The sequence below is a fragment of the Danio rerio genome, chromosome 14 (genome assembly GCF_049306965.1).
Source record: "Danio rerio strain Tuebingen ecotype United States chromosome 14, GRCz12tu, whole genome shotgun sequence".
In the NCBI taxonomy this organism is placed as follows: domain Eukaryota; kingdom Metazoa; phylum Chordata; class Actinopteri; order Cypriniformes; family Danionidae; genus Danio; species Danio rerio.
The window spans coordinates 605,731-627,500 of NC_133189.1; the positions used below are offsets into that span (position 1 = coordinate 605,731).

At 38.3% G+C, this 21,770-nt stretch overlaps 1 protein-coding gene across 2 annotated transcripts in view; it reads right to left on the bottom strand.

Annotated features, from left to right (window-relative positions):
• ankrd50 (ankyrin repeat domain 50) overlaps positions 1-21,770 on the bottom strand; it is a 30,307-nt gene continuing 8,537 nt past the window's right edge. For both annotated transcript variants that reach the window (XM_073922403.1, XM_073922404.1), the window contains exons 3-5: positions 21,283-21,500; positions 3,464-6,996; positions 1-714 (exon numbers count right to left, since the gene is read on the bottom strand). In XM_073922403.1, coding sequence (XP_073778504.1) covers positions 3,467-6,996; positions 21,283-21,500 — 3,748 coding nt within the window. In that variant the 3' untranslated portion in view covers positions 1-714; positions 3,464-3,466. The remainder of the gene's footprint in view (positions 715-3,463; positions 6,997-21,282; positions 21,501-21,770) is intronic.

Below are 21,770 nucleotides of genomic sequence, written 5' to 3' on the forward strand. Positions count from 1 at the left end.
CCAGAGTTACTCTTCTTTAAGAATGCTACAAACATAAAATAGAGTTACAAAGACGATTGTGAAATAAAAATAATAACAGAAATGATGGTAGGTAACAGCAAAATATAGCACCATGATGTTAGCAATACAGCACACATGGAAGAGGCTTTTACTCCAAAATAAATATGTGCGAAGAGTAAACTAAGGCTGCTTCTTTATTTTAATGAGGACTAATTGAAATTAAAATGAACAATATATTGAATACGATTGAGAATTTGTGATATTTGTCAGAGGAAACAACGTACTCCAGTGGCACATTGCTGTCGGTTGCACTTATAGAGGTCGAAACAATAATAATAATAATAATAATAATAATAATTAAAAAGGATCTTTTTTTTTCTTTCTTTTCTTTTTTTAAGTAAACTCTGATAAGCATTAAAAAATCTAAACTAAATACAAATTAGGATTTGTTTTGAAGTAAGAAAGTGCATCCACTGCCAATTAAATATATTTATACATTAAATTAAAAGCGTCTGTGTGCATCATGGTCACCACAAGAAGGCTCGAGCATCGACAGGCACAAATCTGCATTTGCTGGGCGATAATCTTCAGTCCACTCTTGTCCTTTTCTCCTCCAGATCTTCCACAGTGAAGTGTTTCAATTGGTTTCGGTTCTTTTGCGGATGAAAGCGTCGACTTTGGCACCGTCTCTTTCTGAATGATGAATTAAGACATCTGAAACGACATCAAAACTGCTCGTGTCAGTATTTGAGAAGTTATTGGCATTCCTATAATGCACACACCAGAGGTTCTCGAACTCCACATGCCAAATACCACCTTCAATAAATCAAAAAAAAAAAAAATCAAGTCATCAAGTCTCTATGAAAACTAAACACTACATGTGGACTTCAATCAGTATTACTAGCCTTCATAAATTATTAAAGAATAATATCTATTAAAGAATAATTCACACAAATACCAGATCATTAGCATCGAGAAGGTTGTGTTAAAGTACCCTATTTTGAGAATTACAGACTGCTCTCAATGTTGACAGACAGGGTTTATATTAAAAGAAAAAAGCTATAAATTAGGGATGTGCCGATATGGAATTGTTGACCTATTCTGATAGATCATAACCCTTTAGATGTGAAGGCAGATAGCTTATATATATATATATATATATATATATATATATATATATATATATATATATATATATATATATATATATATATATATATATATAAATATAAATATATATATATATATATATATATATATATATATATAAATATAAATATATATATATATAAATATAAATATATATATATATATATATATATATATATATATATAAATATAAATATATATATATATATATATATATATATAAATATAAATATATATATATATATATATATATAAAAATATAAATATATATATATATATATATATATATATATATATAAATATAAAAAAAAAAAAATATATATATATATATATATATATAAACATATATAAATATATATATATATATATATATATATATATAAACATATATAAATATATATATATATATATATATATATATATATAAATATAAATATATATAAAAATAAATAAATATATAAATAAATATATATATATATATATATATATATATATATATATATAAATATTAAAAAAAAAAATATATATATATATATATATAAACATATATAAATATATATATATATATATATATATAAACATATATATATATATATATATATATATATATATATATATATATATATATATATATATATATAAAAATAAATATATATATATATATATATATATATATATATATATATATATAAAAATAAAAGTTGACTAAATGTTCTGCATAATTTCAAAAACAAAAGGCAGACGACTGAATTTATTTTATAACCTTAACTTCATAAAGGTTTAAACGGATCTCAGAACTTTATTAATCGACTATTATCTTCAATGGGTTTTGGTAAAAATTAAATACATGAATAATGTAAAAATAATACATAATTTAAGTTTGGTATTGCGAATAATAGCATTAAAAATAACATGTATTGGCCGATATCGGTATGATGAACAATATATTGTGCATCCCTAATCTACCATAAACACTTTAGGTAATAATATATCTTAGGGCTGCATGATTAATCGAAAAAAGATAGTGATCTCAATTCGACCCTACACACGATCTTAATTCAGCTTTTCTGGGATTCAGCCAATTATATTTTCAAGGTCAGGAGAGAAGCTTAAAGCCGAAAGTCTTCACAGCAACATGGACACATCCAGATGCCATTAAAAGTGTCACATACTGTATTTATAAGGTATAATTCTCCCCAAAATAATTTCTGTCTAAATCTAATGATGTATTCGGGACCGAGAAATCACACCTGAGCTGACCTCGAGATGTTTGTTTACTATCGAGAGGACGCGTGCTATGTATGTACTTTAGTGAACAGAACCTGCATAGGCTGTGAATAATAGAGTAGTAAATAATGTTCAGTTTGTTGCACAGAGCGATCGTTTGGGAGCTGCGCGGGATGTATGATTTGCATGTGTGTGTGTTTTTCTGACAATGACGGCAGCCATGAGCCGCACTCGGAAGTGAAAGAGAAATGGGCGGGCACATCATTTACATAATCATATCGCATTTTAGAGTTCATTACGACAAACATTTGATATGTTTTTTTTTCTTTCATAGCGAACACATAGTGCTGTGCACGAGAATAAATGTTTAACAGTGTCAGTATAAATACTCTAGCCTATATAATGTTGAATATAATGCAAGAGGAAATCTGATAATGACAAATGTCTGATTTTACCAGTGAATAAATGGTCTAATAATGTTGTTAATGACAGATTGTAAGCATATGTCTTAAACATAATAACTTCAGAATTATGAATCGTTATTGATGTCATCAGTTTATAGTGTTAACAAACAGGACATTTTTAAAGTCTGTTCAAGTCCACCGTTCCAAGTCTATACAACATTGAGTATTTTAACCAACAGTAGAGCCACACACAGGCCTAATATTATTGTTGTTGTTTTACCATAAGTTAGAGAATTTACAATAACAATAGGCTACTCATATTAACCTTAATTTCACATCTACAGAATCATGAGAAAATCCTGATCTTTATTTTAAGTTAAAAAAAAATTTCGCTTCTCATTTTAGCCAGAATCGAGCAGCCTTAATACATCTACATGCTAATCTAATAATACTGTAATTGTACACCCTAAAATCCTAGGTTGTTGTAACCCATTGTTGGATTAAAATTATAATGTTGAAAAGTGTAAATTAAATTTAACTGAGAAAAAAAAAATAGCCCAATGTTGGGTTGAAACATCATACTAATTTTAGTTACAAATAAGCTTTCAACCCCAAAATCTCCTTTTCGCCAGCTGACATGTAAAACTCAAACAACAATATTATCTTAAACGCCATGTACTCACCAGTTATAATGGCGTCTCTTTTTTGCAATTCAACCCAGAGTCCGATCCTTCAATCTGGAGCTGTAAGGCTTGTTTCAGGCTTAATTCGGTGGCCCCTATTGGGTAACTGTCCAGTAGGTCATGTCCACTGCTGGCAACAGTCCTGGGAACAGAAACTCTCCCAAGAAACACCTGGTTTCCCTGTAGGAAGTAGTTAGGGTTGGTCATAATGCCGTTTCTCTTCTTTTCTGCACAGCTTTGGGACTGAATGTAAAACTGCTCCTGCGATTGGACTGAATCTAGAGCGTTGGATCTGCCCACCACAATCTTGCACTGGGGATCTTTCACGGCAATGTTGGACACTGGTTTATTGAATCTTTTATCAAACTGAGTCAGCTCGTACTCCAGAACTTGGCCTTGGGAATAAGAACCATTCTTGTTCTTCTTCTTCTCGCCAGATGTTCCCTTGTTCGAGCAGTTTTGGCCATTCTTGGTGGCTTTGGTGGACTTTAGGCCCGGCTTCACCTGGCTCCAGTCAAACTCACTGGTTGGAGAGCCAGGTTGTGTACCAATGGACCTGGTGGTGGAGGAGGGAGAAACGATGGATTGCCGACTGCGACTGCGAGGCAATGAATGCTGCTGGATCTGCTCAATGAAAGAAAGGGCATGAACACTATCGATGGGCACAGTTTGTGCTGTTGCAGTGGATGAAGTGGTTCTCAGGGAAGAGTTCTTTGAACTTTTGAGTGAGTTATTAGATAGGGAGGACTTCTGCCGGTCCACTGTTGAGTCTGGAGACTCTGATGGTGAGCTGAAAGCATGAACAGGTCCATTGGATTGTCCTCGACCTGCAGAATGCACATCTCCAGCTCCAGTGCTTCCAGAGCTGCTGGACTTTATAGTGAGTGACTGTACTTTCCCTGCAACTGACACTGGTGTTTGCTGCTCCATAGTGTGCACAGGAGAAGGGTTGCAGCCATTGAGACTCGTGGCCCCATATTTCTCCAAGAGTTTGATTATTGCAGTGTGTCCACCTTTGGCGGCCACTCTCATTGCAGTGCGTCCAAATTGATCGGCGTGATTAGGATCCGCACTGTGCTCTAGAAGAATCTGAACCACTTCAATGTGACCTTCCTGAGCAGCAATACCCAGAGCTGTAGCGCCCTGGTTGCATGTGTGGTCTACAACAGTGCCATTGTCAATCAAAGTCTGAACGATCTTTATGTGACCCTGCCAAGCTGCGGACTGGAGAGCCGATCGTTTCTCGTTATCACATGAGTTCACATCTGCATGGTAGTTGATCAACAACCTGACCATTTCTACATGGCCTTGCCAACAGGACACATGCAGAGCTGTTCTTCCCTCCATATCACTGGCCTCAACATTGGCTCCATTTTCGAGGAAGTACTCCGCCATTGCAAGCTGATTCTCAAGTGCCAGGATGTAAAGAGTCGGACGTCCATCTGCATCCTTAAAGTCGATATCTGCTTCATGGCTCAGCAACAACTCCACAATATCTCGATGTCCTTCAAGTGCAGCAACTCTAAGGGCATTTCTTCCATCATACCCTCTCTGGTCAATGCAAGACTTGTTCTCCAGCAATATATGCACACAGTCATAATGACCCTCCTGAGCGGATAAGACCAGAGGGATACGTCCATCATTGTCAACTTCCGTGGACCTGGAACCTTGTTCAATGAGAGCATCACATACTTGTCTGTGTCCCTCAAATGAAGCCATGTGCAATGGTGTCCAACCTGCATCATCTCGGTGGTTTTCATCCAATCCTCTGTCCAGCAGAGTTCTCACAACCTCCACATTCCCCTGTGCAGATGCAATGCTCAACACAGTCCTGCCCTCGCTGTCAATGCTGTCCACTGCTGCACCCCAGAAGAGCAGAGTATTAACAACAGAAGCATGTCCCATAGACGCCGCGGCAAGCAGAGGAGTCCTCCCATTGTTATCGGTGTGATCAACATCAGCTCCTCCTTCTAGAAGCAGATCAACCACATCTACATGACCTTCGTAGGCTGCCACCAGAAGTGGGGTCATGCAATCTTTATCGCAGTGATCTACTTCTGCTCCACGGTCAATCAACAGGCTTACGACTGCACCGTGACCCTTGCTAGCTGGCACGCAAAGAGCAGCAACAGACAGCGCCGTCCTCCCATCTACATCCTCATGGTTTACTTCAGCTCCATGATCCAAAAGATGCTCAACAATTTCTCTGTGGCCCATGTATGCTGCAGCTATGAGCGCCGTCCGTCCTTCATTATCTGCCTTGTTGACTTCGGCTCCATGTTGAAGGAGGTTGAGGACAATATCTTCATGGCCTCCCCAAGCGGCAGCTCTCAAGGCAGTCCTACTGTCGGCATCAGCACAGTCTACTTTGGCGCCAGCATAAAGAAGTGCAGACACAACTTCCGAGTGGCCTCCCCAAGCTGCAGACCTCAGGGCGGTCCATCCGTCATGGTCCGTGTGATTGATGTTAGCATCACACCCAATCAGACAGTTGACCACTTTGGTGTGGCCTTGTCTGGCTGCCAGAGTAAGTGCTGTCTGTCCGTGGCTGTCCACCAACTCCATGTTGGCTCTCCTGGAGATCAGGAGGTTCACAACTTCCAGATTCCCACTGTACGCCGCATTGGCTAACAGAGTTCTCCCATTGGAGTCTGTTTGGTTAACAGAAGCGCCATTGTCTAGTAGAGTTCGAATAGAGTCCTCTCGTTCCAAGGCTTGCTGGACTATGCATGAGGCGTGGTCGTCTTCATTACTGACGTGAGCGCCAGCTTTCACAAGCAGTTGCAGTACCTCCTGTTCTTTTGGGATAGAAGTGGACAGAGAGTCTTTAGCAGGGGTGCCATTCCACACCATCCAAAGGGCAAGATTAAAGGGCTCAATCTGCAAGTTAGATTTAATCAGATGGTGGGCAAACTCTTGTACTTCCAGGGGTTTAAGTTGCTTTGCTCTGCAAGTGTAACTCATGGCCATCATTCTGTGTCCTTCTGCTGCATTGCAAAGGTATTTTTGTGTGCAGTGTTTGACATCTAGGAGCCACTCTGCAAAGCTGTAATGAAATAAGATCTTAGTACTGCCAAGTCCATCAATAAGCAGCTTGGCAAGTATGTCCATCTTCTTCTGGAAGTCCTCCATCGTCAGAGTCATGTTTTTAGTCCAGACTGCATGGTAGAGCTCCCTGACTGTCAGCGGCCTGCATGCAGCCAGAATTACATTTAGGATCGGCTGGACTTTGGCAAATTGCTTTCTGACAAACAGTCTCTGGCAGAGCCAAAGGTAGAGTCCGTTAAGTGTCCCAGGGATATCTCGAATTTCCCGCAGCATGATGAAGTTCTCGACCACTCCGTCAAGGACTCGCTCCAGGTACAGAAAGCAGCCGCTGCTCTTGATGTGGAGCTGGTTCAGCATCTCTGCGGTCTCCTTGGTCAGGTGCTGCCGCAGAGCCTCCTCCTGGTCTAGCCGATGGAGGATGTATTGCTGAACGTCTTTTACGATGTAGGCCTTCCGTAAGTCATCCAGGCTGATCTTTCTGAATCCTGCAACAAAAAGGAAAGACACAAGGTGATTAGTAAGGCCTGAAGTCCATTAATTAATTACGACAAGTAATCATTTCAACTGATATCAGTTAGCTGACTGCTATGAACGTCAGGGAATTTAAAGGTGCAGTATGTAGGATTGACCAAGTGGCTGAACTAAGTATTGCAGTCCAAATTCAAAACATTGGAAAAGGGTTTTTACTCTTAATCTTAATCTCATTTTCTAGGCTGCTATTGTCCCCGAGGTCACCTTTTCAGCTTAACCTGCACATACGGATGCAGCCTTGAAATGAAACACGCTGTTTTCTCCCAAGGCATCCTGGGGTATCAAAAAATAATTGGTTATTAAGCAATTTCTCAGTGGGAGGAATTACATAGACCAAAACAATGACAGAGTTTCCAACACAGAATGCACATTTTTAAAGGGGAATAACTAACTTAAGCAATGTTTTTCAGATCAACAAGTTCAGGTTTCTTAAATATCAGAAAATAGATGATGGTATTTTATGCTTTAGAAGAGAAACACAAACTGTCATTGATGATAAACACATGATCAGACGATGAAGGCAAGCTTATGCCAATTCCTCTATTATTTTGCATGTAAAATAGACAAAGAACTGTTATATGGAATAGCATCTTCAGGCCAATACTAAAATAAAAGTCAAGCTATTTTCTGAAAAAAGAAAAACATCGTGCAGAGGAATGCAAACTTGACACACAAAGGGACCTTCATCTTCAAGCAGAATACACAGAAGAAGTCCAGAAGTGTCAGATAAAGGCAGTATTCCTGCAGAAAAGATGACTGGAATGTGCTTTGTTTTTCTAGAAAATAAAACAAGAAGTACGTAATGATTCCTGAGGCAGAACTAGGTCACATCTGCAACTTCACACAGTTCCAGGCAGCATTCTCAGAGTTTCACGCAAAAAATAAAACTATACAGAGACTTGCAGAATAAAACAAGGGTTTTATAGACGCCAACAGATGTCAGCAGCTCAGGCATTCTGCTTCAGATAAGTGCAAATTCCGTAGTTTTATCTGGGTCGGCATGCCTGTTTAGCTCAGGCCCAAAGGGCAGACCAGACATTTTATGCACAGATTTTATTTACAGTTCCCATGGACTCAGACGTGCTGAGGTCAAAGCAAAGGATGAAGAATGAACTGATCTAAGGTCAGTTTCATGTCTTCATCTTCCTGTGACCCCCGCTGGTGGGAGAGCAGCAAAACTTTGGTTTTTCATATAATTTAAGTGGTCACTCACGCTCACAAATCTATACAAGCCCATTTTCTATGGGAACGAGGGTAAAAATAGGCCTGCTTCCAATCTGAAAGACATCTGCAACAATCCCAGAGGAAATACAATACTCTATTTTAGGGATGCACAATATATGGTGTCAGTATCGATATCGCAATGTGTGCATCTGCAAGAATCACATCGCATAGATATGCAATGTTGAGCTGACTTGCAGTGTAATCTGTACATTTAGAATGGTTTATTTTGCTTTTATCTTTGCTTTGTTGCATTCAACTATGCTTGTAGTTTGTTTATTATGTTTTATCCATGATTTACTGCCCTACAGAGTCAACTTATTCATTCATTCATTTATTTTCTTTTCGGCTTAGTCCCTTTGTTAATCCGGGGTCGCCACAGCGAAATGAACCACCAACCAATCCAGCATATGTTTTACGCAGTGGATGCTCTTCAAACTGCAACCCAATACTGGGAAACACCCATACACACTCATACACTAGGGCCAGTTTGGTTGATCAATTCCCCTATAGCGCATGTGTTTGGACTGTGGGGGAAACTGGAGCACCTGGAGAAAACCTACACCAACACGGGGAGAACATGCAAACTCCACTCGAACCAGCGACTTTCTTGCTGTGAGGCGATTGTGCTACCCACAGCGCCACCGTGATGCCCAGAATCATCTTAATCAACCAAAAATTAATATATTTGGTAAAACTTTGGACCAATTCTCACTATTAACTAGTTGCTTATCAGGATGCATGTTATTGAGATGTTGGCTTTTAAAACATACGCACTCTTACACTACATATTCAATATGATCTCATTCTACATCCTTACCTTAATAACTATTAATAAGGTGCAAATTAGAAGTTTATTGAAGTAAAAGTCACAATAGTTTGCTAAGAGCAAGTAGGTCGGTAGACAGACAAACAAGATATCACAATGTCAGATTTTCCCAATATCATGCAGCACTACTCTATTCACGACAAAGCCCAGAAAATGTTTCAGACCTTCAGATAGACAAACCAACAAACAACAGACAGAATAAAAGTAAATAGTAATAGTAAGTAGTCACCAGTGTTTATAATGTGATGGCATGCTAAATAATATTCAATTTAATTGTTTTTTTGCACAATCAATATTTGTTTTGTACTATTTGAGGGAAAAGAAAGCATCGCTTCACCTTCTGAAAGTGAACAGCTTGTTGCATAAAACAAATCAGAGACTCGAACAAATGTAAACAAACAAAACATCACCACTGACTTATTGTATATTTATCAATATTTAGCAGCCAAAGTGGTCAATACTAACTCTAACGAAATCTATGCAAGCCAATTTCTATAAGAATTTCTATTAGAAAGACAAATGTCATACATCCAAACAGATCAGAACACCCATACACACTCATACAAATCCACCATGGCCAATGTAGTTAATCAATTCCCCTATAGCGGATTTGTTAGGACTGTGGGGGAAATCACCCGGAGCACCTGGAGGAAACCCCCCTGATATTGAAGAATATTACAGCATGCTAAATATTGCAATATTCAATGAAATTAGTTATCTATTGCATAACCAACATATGTTTTATGTTATTTCAGGGAAAAGCAAGCATCACTACCACTTCTGAAAGACAACAGCCGTCTTATACTGTTGCATAAAACAGATCAAGACATTTCAAGAATGCAAACGATCAAAAAACAAATAAGTAAATCACCCTGATCACTGATTTATTGCGAATTAATCTATATATTATGCAGCACAAGTAGTCCCTCACTCTTACAAATCTACACAAGCCCATTTGCTATGGGAAAGAGGATTAAAAGTAGATCCGTTTCCTATTTGTAAGCCGTCTGTAACAATACTCGATGAAGTACAACACTCTTTTTAAGCCAAAGTGTTTCAGAAACACAAACAACAACAACAAAAACAAATGCAAATGCAATGCAAGTGGTCACTAGTCTTCTGCAATATTGAATGATGTGATTGCATGCTAAATAGCGCAATATTTAATGACATTTGTCTTCTATTGCACAACCAATATATGTTTTTATGTTATATGAAGGAAAGGTAAGCATCACTACAACTTCTGAAAGTCCACAGCCATGTTTTACTGCGGCATAAAACAAATCAGGCATTTCAACAATGTAAACAAACACACGTTATACATCACCACCAATCTTACTGTAAATGAATCAACATTTTGATATATCGTGCAGCCCAAGTAGTCCCTTACAAATATACACAAGGCCATTTTCTATGGGAAAGAGGATTAAATATAGCTCTGCTTCCTATCTGAAAGCCGTCTGCAACAATACTCAATAAAACACAATACTCTTTTCAAGCCAAAGTGTTTGAGACCATCAGAGAGACAAACCAGCAACACAACAGAATACAGATGACATCTTTCCTTTCCCTCAGAGTCTGAACAGTTCACGAAACCCCTTTGAATGAGATTATATAACGTCCACCACCTCTGCGCGAGTTATTTTCTTTGTCTTTGGCGCTTCAGGCCCGGGGCTCCGTCAACAGCTGAGGTTTCCCAAATAACAGCGGTGTGAAATTTAAACCGGAGCCTGAACGACAACAGAAGCGCACCTGTGGACAATCATCCCGCCTTCATGCCATCTTTTCCTTTCTTTCCTTCAATATGCACTCATTACATAACATTTAGCTCCAGTTTACCTCCTACAAAAGCCTTTAGACAAAGCCGGATGAGCCAAAAGCATTTGATGAAGATTATGATTAGAGATATGATGCTAAGATAATATTATTCCAAAAAGCATCCCGGTTATTAGGATCATGACGGTTTTGTTAAAAATGACGTGACCATGTGCAAAAATAAATGTCACACACATTTAAGGAATTACACCAATTTTTGTATTTGAAAATGAACAAACTGATTAAAATGTGCAGATTTATGCAATGTTGTTAAAAAGAAGAACAAAAATAAGCATGAATCCTGCATTTTGTATTGGTTTATGTTAGTGCTGGCCAGAGGTAAATGTATATATAAACATAATGTGTACTGTGAACATTTATTATGAATAAAACATTACTAACATGCATGCACATGTAACGGAGGCCAGCGAGTGAAGTGCTGAGCAGATAAACTTCACTCTGATGACAGATGCTAGAGGCCATGGTCTTCAGCTTCCTTGTTAGAGCAAACAAAGAGTTGCAAATTTTAGTGATCCAGCAAAATTCTCAATTAAACGCAAAATAATCACAAAATAATTTTCAAATTCTCATAAAAAGTCCACTTCCAAACAATAAAATCATATTATATTGATTTCTGTTTGCAATTCATTGCTTTACATGACTTGTGCGCCATTCCCACGGGGCGTCGGCGTCAACGCTTTCCATTCACTTTGAATGGGTGACGTCAGGCCATAATTTCTGTTTAATGGAGAGCAGATTTTTCCAACACATTTCTAATCATAATTATTTTTAATAACTCATCTCTAATAACTGATTTATTTTCTCTTTGTCATGATGACAGCACATAATATTAGACTAGATATTCTTCAAGACACTAATATTCAGCTTAAAGTGACATGTAAAGGCTTTACTAGGGTAATTAGGTTAACTAGGCAGGTTAGGGTAATTAGGCAAGTTATTGTATAGTGATGGTTTGTTCTGTAGACTATCGAAACAAAATATAGCTTAAAGGGGCGAATAATATTGATCTTAAAATGGTGTTTAAAAAACTAAAAACTGCTTTTATTATAGCCAAAATAAAACAAATCAGACTTTCTCCAGAAGAACAAATATTATCAGACATACTGTGAACATTTCCTGAATCTGTTCAACATCATTTAGGAAATAATTAAACAAGAAGAAACAAAAATTTAAAGAGGGGCGAATAATGCTGACTTCAACTGTATGTTTATATTTTAAAATTGCAATATTGTCCGCAAATTTCTGGGAACTACCACCAAAAAAATGAGTCAATTTTATAGCAAAAGAAATTAAATAAGATTAAATAAATAAAAATAAAAATCACAAAAAAAATAAAAATAAATAAAAATCATGAAAGACTTGGGGTCTGGATAATACACACACATAACAAACTTTTATTTTGGATGTGATTAATCTTTGCACAGCACTAGTTTATTTATGTTTGTATTTGCTCTACACTGTGTGTGTGTGTGTTTTACAATATTATTGCTTTTATTTTTAATGTATTTTTTATTTGTTATTTTGCACAGTTTGTGTGTTTTTATACAGTAGGTACATTTGACTTTGTCAATCAAGGTATTGTCTGTTAAATAAATAAATAAATAAATAAATAAATAATCTAGTTTAATTTGCTGTTTTCTCTTATCCACCATCCTTAAATGAAAAAAGAAAACTTGGAACAAACTTCAAACTTATGCAATTCTTTACACACAAGTGCTTACATTCAGCCTATTTACCTACATTGCAAAGCTATTAGCCTACATTTCAAAGCTATTATGGCAATAAATGTATACAGCACTTTGAGCATTAAGTTAAAATAAAAATAAACTCACTAATAAAAGAAAGGAACTAAAGAAGGGGCCGTTCACTCAAAAATAAAGATCATGTCATCAGTTATTCACTTGCTCCAAACCGCAGTTTCTTTCTTCTGTTCGACACAAAAGAAGGTATTTTGAAGAATGTTGGAAACAGGTAACCATTGACTTGTATAGCATTTGTTTTTATTGGATTTCCGCTTATGATTTCAGTCTATTATTGGGTTTCAGTAATCATCATTTACTCTCCCTTTGCCTTATTTCAAACCATTATGAGTGCCTTTCTTCTGTTGAACACAAACAAAGATATTTTGAAAAATGCTGAAAATCAGCAACTACTGACTTCAATAGTAGCAAAAAACAAATACAAGAAAAGTCAATGGTTACCGGTTTTTAGCATTGTTCAAAATATCTTCCATTGTGTTCAACAGAAGAAAGACACTCATCAAGGATGGAAGAGAGAGTTAATGATGATATGCTTAATTTTTTGGGTGAACGACCCTTTTAACACCCGTGTTTCAGTTTGGAGTCTGAGGGATGTTTTTGTCATTAGTGAACTAGCTGACCCAGACCTTCACCCCGCCATTCAGAACACACCCACGTCTCCGAGCTGAGAGCGTGAGTGTGTGTGTGTGTGTGTCTGCAGATGAAGGAAATAGAAATGCTGAAAGAGGAAGAGGCCTCGCAGGGGGACTAAAAGTGGGGCAGTGGAACAGATGACCCAAATATGTTATTTGGCCAGCGGGTCGGCACGTAACCCAACTCATCTGTTTAAGTAGGTTGGAGGGATGTTGGGTTTGGAAATCTGCCACCGGTTAAAGAGTTCACAGGGTTTAGAAAACAGATCACAAATTACCGCCTATCTAGTAAACACACTGGAGTCATTACACGAGGAGTTAAAGGGACAGTTCACCCAATAATGAAGACTCTGTCATCAGTTAATCACTTGCTCCAAGCTCTGTTAAACACAAAAGAAGATATTGTGAAGAATGTTGGAAACCGGTAACCATTGACTTGCATGGTGTTTATTTTTCCTACTATTGAAGTCAATGGAGGGTGGCACGGTGGCTCAGTGGTTAGCACTGTGACCTCACAGCATTGGTCAGTTGGTGTTTCAGTGTAGAGATTGCATGTTCTCCCCGTGTTGGGTTTCCTCCGGGTGCTCCGGTTTCCCCCACAGTCCAAACACATGCGCTATAGGAATCAATGAACTAAATTGGTCTTGGTGTATGAGTGTGAATGTGAGTGTATGGGTGTTTCCCAGTACTGAGTTGCAGCTGGAAGGGCATCCGCTGCGTATGTTGGAATAATAATCTGAGCAGCACAAAAGCTGCTGTTCTAACAACAGGCAGACTCAGAGCTGCTGTATTCAGACTCAGGAGACGCTGCAGGCGCTGTGGAGGAAACTGGATCTTCAACATAAATGAATTCATTAATCATACGACAGGTGTGCTTGCATAAGGAGCGGCCATTGTGTGTGTCAACTTCATACGCATGTATAGAGACGCACTCTGTTCCCACAGGAAAGACATTTCACAAATCCGATCTGCATGAAGTCTGTCTGAAAATAAGCTTTCTCTGTAATCCCACCAGCTTCAATAAACCCTATAAACACTGCTTTACCTGATCTGCTGAGTCACGTTTATTTCTGAGTGTTTTAAAGAGGAAAACAACGCTGTTTATGTCGATTAATTAGCAATAATTAGATTTTTACTGCAAGCCAGCTTTACAGAAGAGGTTTTTAATCATCTGGCAGTGTCAGTGCAGGGAAATCAATGAGGATTTGTATTTGGAACACTGCAAATCTTTATAAAATAATTCATAAAGTGATGCCTAACAGAGCAATGAAAATATTCACTGTATTTCTTGTTAAATTTTGATTTAAGGTAAATTATTATTTCTTTTAGCTTGGCTAGACTAGATAAATAAATGAATACATTAATTGATTAATTAAAAAATTATATATATATATATATATATATATATATATATATATATATATATATATATATATATATATATATATATATATATATATATATAAAAATGAATAATTACATAAATAAATAATGAAAAAACAATTAAGCAAATAAATAATGAATAAACAATAAATAATTACATAAATCAACAAATTAATGAATTAATAATTGCATGTATAAATAAAAATAAATTAAATTAAATAATAAAAAAATGAATCAATTAAAAATTAAATAAATGTGTAAATGAATAATTGCATAATAAACAAAAATAAATAAATACAGAAATAAAGTAATTAAGTAATTAATACAAAAATGTAAAAATAATAAAACAGATCAAATAAATAAAATAATAATTAATAAATAAATAATTACATAAATAAAAATTAATTAAATTAATTAAAAAATGCTTACCAAATAAAAAGATAAAAATTAAACAAAAAAATATATACATGGATAATTACATAAATAAATAATGAATAAAAAATAATCAATAAACTAATTAAGTAAATTAATTAAATTAGATCAATATAACAAAAATAAATCAAATTAAAATGAATAATTTCATAAATACAAAATTATTACATTAATTAGTTAAAAATTAAAAGATGAATAGATAAAAATAAATAAAGTGAATAATTGCATTAACAAATACATAAATAATAAATAAACAAATAACTATAAATACATAATTAAATATGTAAATATATCAATTAATAAATAAATACAGAAATAAAATATATAACATGCTATAATTAATATAATTAACCTCTTCATTTTTTGCAAAGGGGATTGGGTTAAAGAAAATAAAACAGTTGTCTAATGACTTAGGTAATTAACCAAGAAATGCATATTTATTTTAAGTACATATTTTTGTTTATAAAATGTAATGTAGCCAATAATTTTTGCACATGATTCTGAATTAGACATAAATCTATCATTTTAGTTCACACTTTAGTTTAAGTACCAAAGTTGAGCTAAAAGTCATAATCAATGGTTCGCAAATAGCGATAACCTTAAAATAAAATGCACATTTGTTTTTTTAATTGTTCAAAATGTCCATTCAGTACTCTCATTTCAACATGTATGTAGACTGCGCTATTCCTGTGTTTGTGCTCATTCCGGTCCTGATTAATGGAACCAGGTTATAAAGCTTGAATTAAAGCGATGATTTATTATAAAGATCTGAAATAAGCGATCAGCTTCATCACATCAGATCATCATTAGATCAACTTTCAAAGCCATCATTAGTGTTTCTGAGATCATCTGGGCTGGATTTTCCTTGAAATAGAGACGTGAGCATCTGAAGCAGAAACCCTAAACCTCACGCACATGTGTGTGTCCTGATTACGTGCTATTTTAACTCTGTGTGTGTGTGTGTGTGTGTGTGTGTGTGTGTGTGTGTGTGTGTGTGTGCGGTGAGGGATCTGCATGAATCAAAGCTCGCTCGCCCTCCGCCGCACTACACATGCAAGCGTCTGCGTTTGTAATTATGCGAGTCCAGCTCTTCCCGAAGACAGCAGAGATTCCTAAAAATACACCAGAGTCATCAAGACACCCGATTCAGAGCTCAAGAGTGTGTGTTCTGCTCCAAATACATCAGGACATGCACAAAGTCACACTAAAACACACACATATTTCAGCAGAGTTTGGTGTGTGTGTGTTTATGCATGTGTATGCGTGTTTTTGAGTGTGTGTGTGTGGACGAATCTGTTTGAGTGTGTCTGTGTGAGTATGTATGTGCATGCAAGTGTGTGTTTGAGTGTGTGCATGTATGTCTGTGCATGTGTGTGTTTGTATCTGTGTGCATGTGTATGTATGTGTGTGTTTATCTGTGCATGTGTGAGTGTGTGTCGGTGTGTGTCAAGTCGCTGGGCCTAAAATCATTAGACCCAAACACAGAGTCGTGTTGAGACAGGCTCTGCTGCAGACGGAGATGACAGACTGTTGTGCTGTTGTTGAGCTGAACCGCACCATAACAGCGCTCCAGATACTGTACTTCACTGATTCTGCCTTTTCTTACTGCATGACGTTGCGGTTCAGTGAAAAAGTGAGGAAGAAGATTGTTCTATTAACATGCGGATGCTTCATCTGCTTTGACTGATACAGTGGGGGAAAGTATTGCACACCTCATGTTTGTTCCGGGGAACATTTCTAAAAGACAGCTGAGATGGAATTAAAGCAGGTTTTGGTAAAAACCCAAACAATACAAACATCATTCAATCATGAGGTCATCACAGTCGAATGAACCGCAGCTGCAACCCATCACTGGGAAACACCCATACACACTCATTCACACACACTGCAGCCAATTTAGTTCTTCAGTTCCCCTAAAGCGCATGTGTTTGGACTGTGGGTCAATGTGTGTAAAGATTTGGGACATTTTCTTGGCCAACTGAACCGCGCCTGAGCTCAATTTAGAGCACTCACACTTCTCACTCTGTTCACCTGCTGAACAACACACTCCTGCTGCGTCACAGTCTTATGGAGACCTCCTCAAGCAGAGTGTCCCCCTTCAGTCTTCTGACATGTGCATGGTGTTGCTCAGATATCGGAGGGCTTCTCAAAGCTCTCTCAGTCGTGTCTGCAAGCTTCCAGACCTTTCCAAAAGCATCTCTTTTAGGTGAGATGATCAGGATGGGCTGCAGATCGTCCGGGCAGCGGCTGTGTTTGCTTTTGTTCAGTGTGGGGTCAGATGTGTGTGTGTGTGACGTGCACGCGCTCATTCATTAACACAGCTGACCGTTGGTGCTGTTTGGGTGTGAGGAGCTGACCTCCATGACCTCTGTGCCATTCCCATGGCGACGGGTTGCATGGGTTAAAGGTTAATCTGAGGCAAACAGAGCAGAACTGTCACGTGCATGTGTGTGTGTGTGTGTGTGTGTGTGTGTAACAGAAGCAGAAATATCTGTTGAATGAATGATTGCTCACACATTTCAGCGCTTCATCAGAAACTAATACAGCTAGTTTTAGCATTCGGCAGCATGTGTGTGTGTCATGTTGATGTAGGAGTGTGTGTGTGTGTGTGTGGAGACACTCAATCTGCTTCACACTGAACGACAAACTCTCTTCCTCACCTCATACAGACGATCACTGAACAAATAAGCTGAGATCATCTAATGACCTGTTACAGTCTTCGCTAGCGCTCATCGCTTATACTTATTCGTTTAGCTGACACTTGGTGTGTGTGTGTCAGAGCGGGTGAGGGAGTGTGTGTGTGTGTGTGTTTGCATTTGTGTCTGTGTGTGTGCGTGTGTGTTTGTGAGTGTTTGCATGTGTATACGAGTGTGTGCGCATGCGCGTGTGTACAAGTGTGTGCGCATTGGCAAGAGTAAGTGTGTGCACATGTGTGTGTTTACACGTGTGTACGAGTGTGTGTCCAAGTGTGTGTGTGTTTGTACGAGTGTGTGTCAAAGTGTGTGTGTGTTTGTACGAGTGTGTGTCCAAGTGTGTATGTGTGTGTGTGTGTTTGCAAGTTTCTACGAGTGTGTGTACAAGTGCGTGTGTTTGTATGCGTTTGCGTGTGTGCATGCGTGTGTTTTGGGTGTTTGCATGTTTGCATGCTTATTTGAGTTTTTGCATGCGTGTACGAGTGTGTGTTCGTGTGTGCATGTGTGTATGAGTGTGTGTACTAGTTGTGTGTGTACATGCGGTTGTAAGTGTTTGCCAGTGTGTGTGTATGTGTGTGTGTGTGTGTGGGTGTTTGAGTGTCTGTGTGCTTGTGAGTGTTTGCATTTGTGTGTACAAGTCGTGTGTGTATGTCTGTATGTGTGTGCGTGTGCATACGTGTGTGTGTATGCATATGCATGCATTTGAATGTGTGTACAAGTGTGTATGTATGTGCGCGCAAGTGTGTGTGTGTTTGTGAGTGTTTGCATTTGTGTGTACAAGTTTTGTGTGTGTGTGTTTGTATGTCTGTATGTATGTGTACAACTGTGTGCGTGTGCATGTGTGTTTGTATGCGTGTATGAGTGTGTGTGTGTGTGTGCATGCGTGCATTTGAATGTGTACGAGTGTGTGTGTTCGTGTATGTTTGAGTGTTTGTGTGTGTGTACACGAGTGTGCATGTGTGTGTGCATGAGTGTGGTTGTAAGTGTTAGTGTCTGAATACTGACATGTATGCATGAGCACACGCACACACCCACACACTCACATACACAAACTTATACTACACACTCACTCTCTCACACTTATTTAAACACACTCTCTCACTAACACACACTCACACACTCTCTCACTAACACACACTGGCCCCTTGTCCACAGGTGGAGTGTATTTCTGCCCTTTGAACGTCACCACAGTCTTCAGGTTTCCTTCCCCTGGAATTCCTGTGTGTGTGTGTGTGTGTGTGTGTGTGTGTGTGTGTGTGTGTGTGTGTGTGTGTGTGTGTGTTTCTCTGTGTTGAGGGTGTTTTATATTGTTATTGGGGAAAGGCCAGACTCTCCAGCATGAGGTCCAGGGGTGTTTATGTGTGTGATTGTATCCCATCATGCTCTAGGCTACTGATTCTGCCTCAGAAATGCAGTCCTTTACAAATGTCCTCAAAGCCTCTGTGCTTGCCAGAGAGGAATACACACACACACACACACACACACACACACACACATTTAACCTTGAGCCGTCAGTGTAAAAGCTCTGAAGTGCTGAATGAACACACAGATTCGTGAGTTCAGCTCCCGCAGAAAGAGCAGGACGCGTCTGCTGTATGTGTGTGCGCAGATCAGTGTGTGTGTGTGTGTGTGTGTGTGTGTCCTGAAAACACACTCAACCCTGAGCTGTCATCATGTGAGGATCATCCTGCACTTTCAGTTTAAACACACCACAGGAGGCAGATTACAGAGGCATTATCATACTGTCTGCGCTAGAAGAGGTGAAGATGCTTGAACACACACCTCCGGCTGGAACAAAGCAAGGAGAAGGTGTGTTTCCAGCGGTGTTGATGTGGGAGTGTCGCAGGTGGAAAGAGGGAGGGGTTTGCATCAATACTTTAATTGATCGAACTTATTTAGTAAACCTAATTAACTTATTAAGTAATTAATTAGCTATATTTAATGATGTTTTTAGGGCGGCAGGGTGGCTCAGTGGTTAGCACTGTGGCCTCACAGCAAGAAGGTCGCTGGTTTGAGTCCCGGCTGGGTCAGTTGGCGTTTCTGTGTGGAGTTTGCATGTTCTCCCAGTGTTGGTGTGGGTTTCCTCCGGGTGCTCCGGTTTCCCCCACAGTCCAAACACATGCACTATAGGGGAACTGATCAACTACACTGGCCATAGTGTATGAGAGAGTGTGTGTGTGTGTGTGTATATATAAAAAACTGTGTATGGGCGTTTTCCAGTAGTGGGTTGCAGCTGGAAGGGTATCCACTCCAAAAAACATAAGCTGGAATAGTTGGCGGTTCATTCCGCTGTGGTGACCCCTGATAAATAAGCGATTAAGGTGAAGAAAATCATTGAATGAATTTGTCATTTTGCATGTTTTCGTTTTGGAAAGAGTGCACCACACATTTACAGTGTCTTCTTAAAATCACGACACCTAAATGTTAGTTATCAGCACATTTCTGGGAAGGCATTTAAAACAGTTTAACCACAGAATAAAGAATAAATATCAGCTTTCTGGGTCTGTAAAATAAGTAAAAGCTAAACCCCTCACAAGATGTTGAAGATGTTAAAGAGAGAGAATAAAACGCTAGAAATGCAGACAAGGACAGGGTTTGGGGGAACGTCAGAGTGTGGAAATCACACAACAGATTTAACACTCTCTGTCAATGAGGGCTTTTGTTTCAGACGGTTATGGAGACAGAATCAGAAGGCCAAAACAAACAGCGGCATTTATCTGTCCTCACATAACACACACACACACACACACACACACTCTGTCTCTGTGCTCATTAGAAATATTCACACATCTGGTGCTGATTTCCTGCTGCAGGCGCTGAGAAACTCATCCAGTCTGAGATCAAACACACACACACACACACACACACACACACACACACACACACACACACACACACACACACACACACACACTAGGCGTGAAACGATGACTAGTTTTAAGGTTTACCGCGGTAAAGTCCAGGCTGTACCATTCCTATTGTGTTTTTACAACCATTTCATTTAGTCGTTTAGGGCAACGGTATCTCCAGCAGAAAATGAGCCTTGACATCTAAAGCTCACGATTCAGCAAACATCTGAAAAACACATCGCTTATCCAGCAACATCCAGCCTGTAGAGCTGAACAGTGCAGCGGCTTCACTGCATATCCACAGAACAAACAGATCTACAAAGACGCCCGTTTCAGAAATCTGTTGTGACACTAATGAAGTGGTCAATGAATTACTTTAATTATTCAGCCTGACATGTCTACTGCTCCAAAATGTTGCATTTTTCTTAAAATAGAATCTATATTTTTGTGTTTAATGAGGATTAAAGTTGTTGTTTTTTACTCAGAGCATATTTTAGAGCAGTAATCACGATATCGGGAAATTTTCATTCAAGGTTATCATACCGTCAGAATATTATAGGGGTCCATGCCTGGTACTCATATATAAAACACACACACACACACACCTGTGAAGAGTTTGGTGATGTGTTTGTTCTGCCGGCGAGCGGAGCAGATGAGCAGGAGCCACGCAGGGAAGAGTTTCTGATGGTCCGCCAGCAGCTCCGCGATGCCTGCAGACGTCTGATCTCGATCCCCGAACACACACCCTTCGTCCACAGAGTCCAGCAGCAGGAACACAGCCTGAGACGGAGCCTTACAGCTGAGCAGCGGCAGCAGCACACACCTGACACACACACACACACACACACACACACACAGATTAACATGATCACAGGTCTTTAAAATCAATAAATATAATTATAATGGAAGTCAATGGGCAAAAACAGCCACTAACATAAGCAAAGGGGGAGTCAATATGAGTGTGTTGATGAGTTTTTTTCCCAAAATATGTGTCAAAATAAAGTTTTGCATCCCACCTGTGGCCAAATTAAGACTTTAATTCAGCCCAGAGTGGATGAAAATAACCCAACAGTACACAAGGGTTAAACACCTT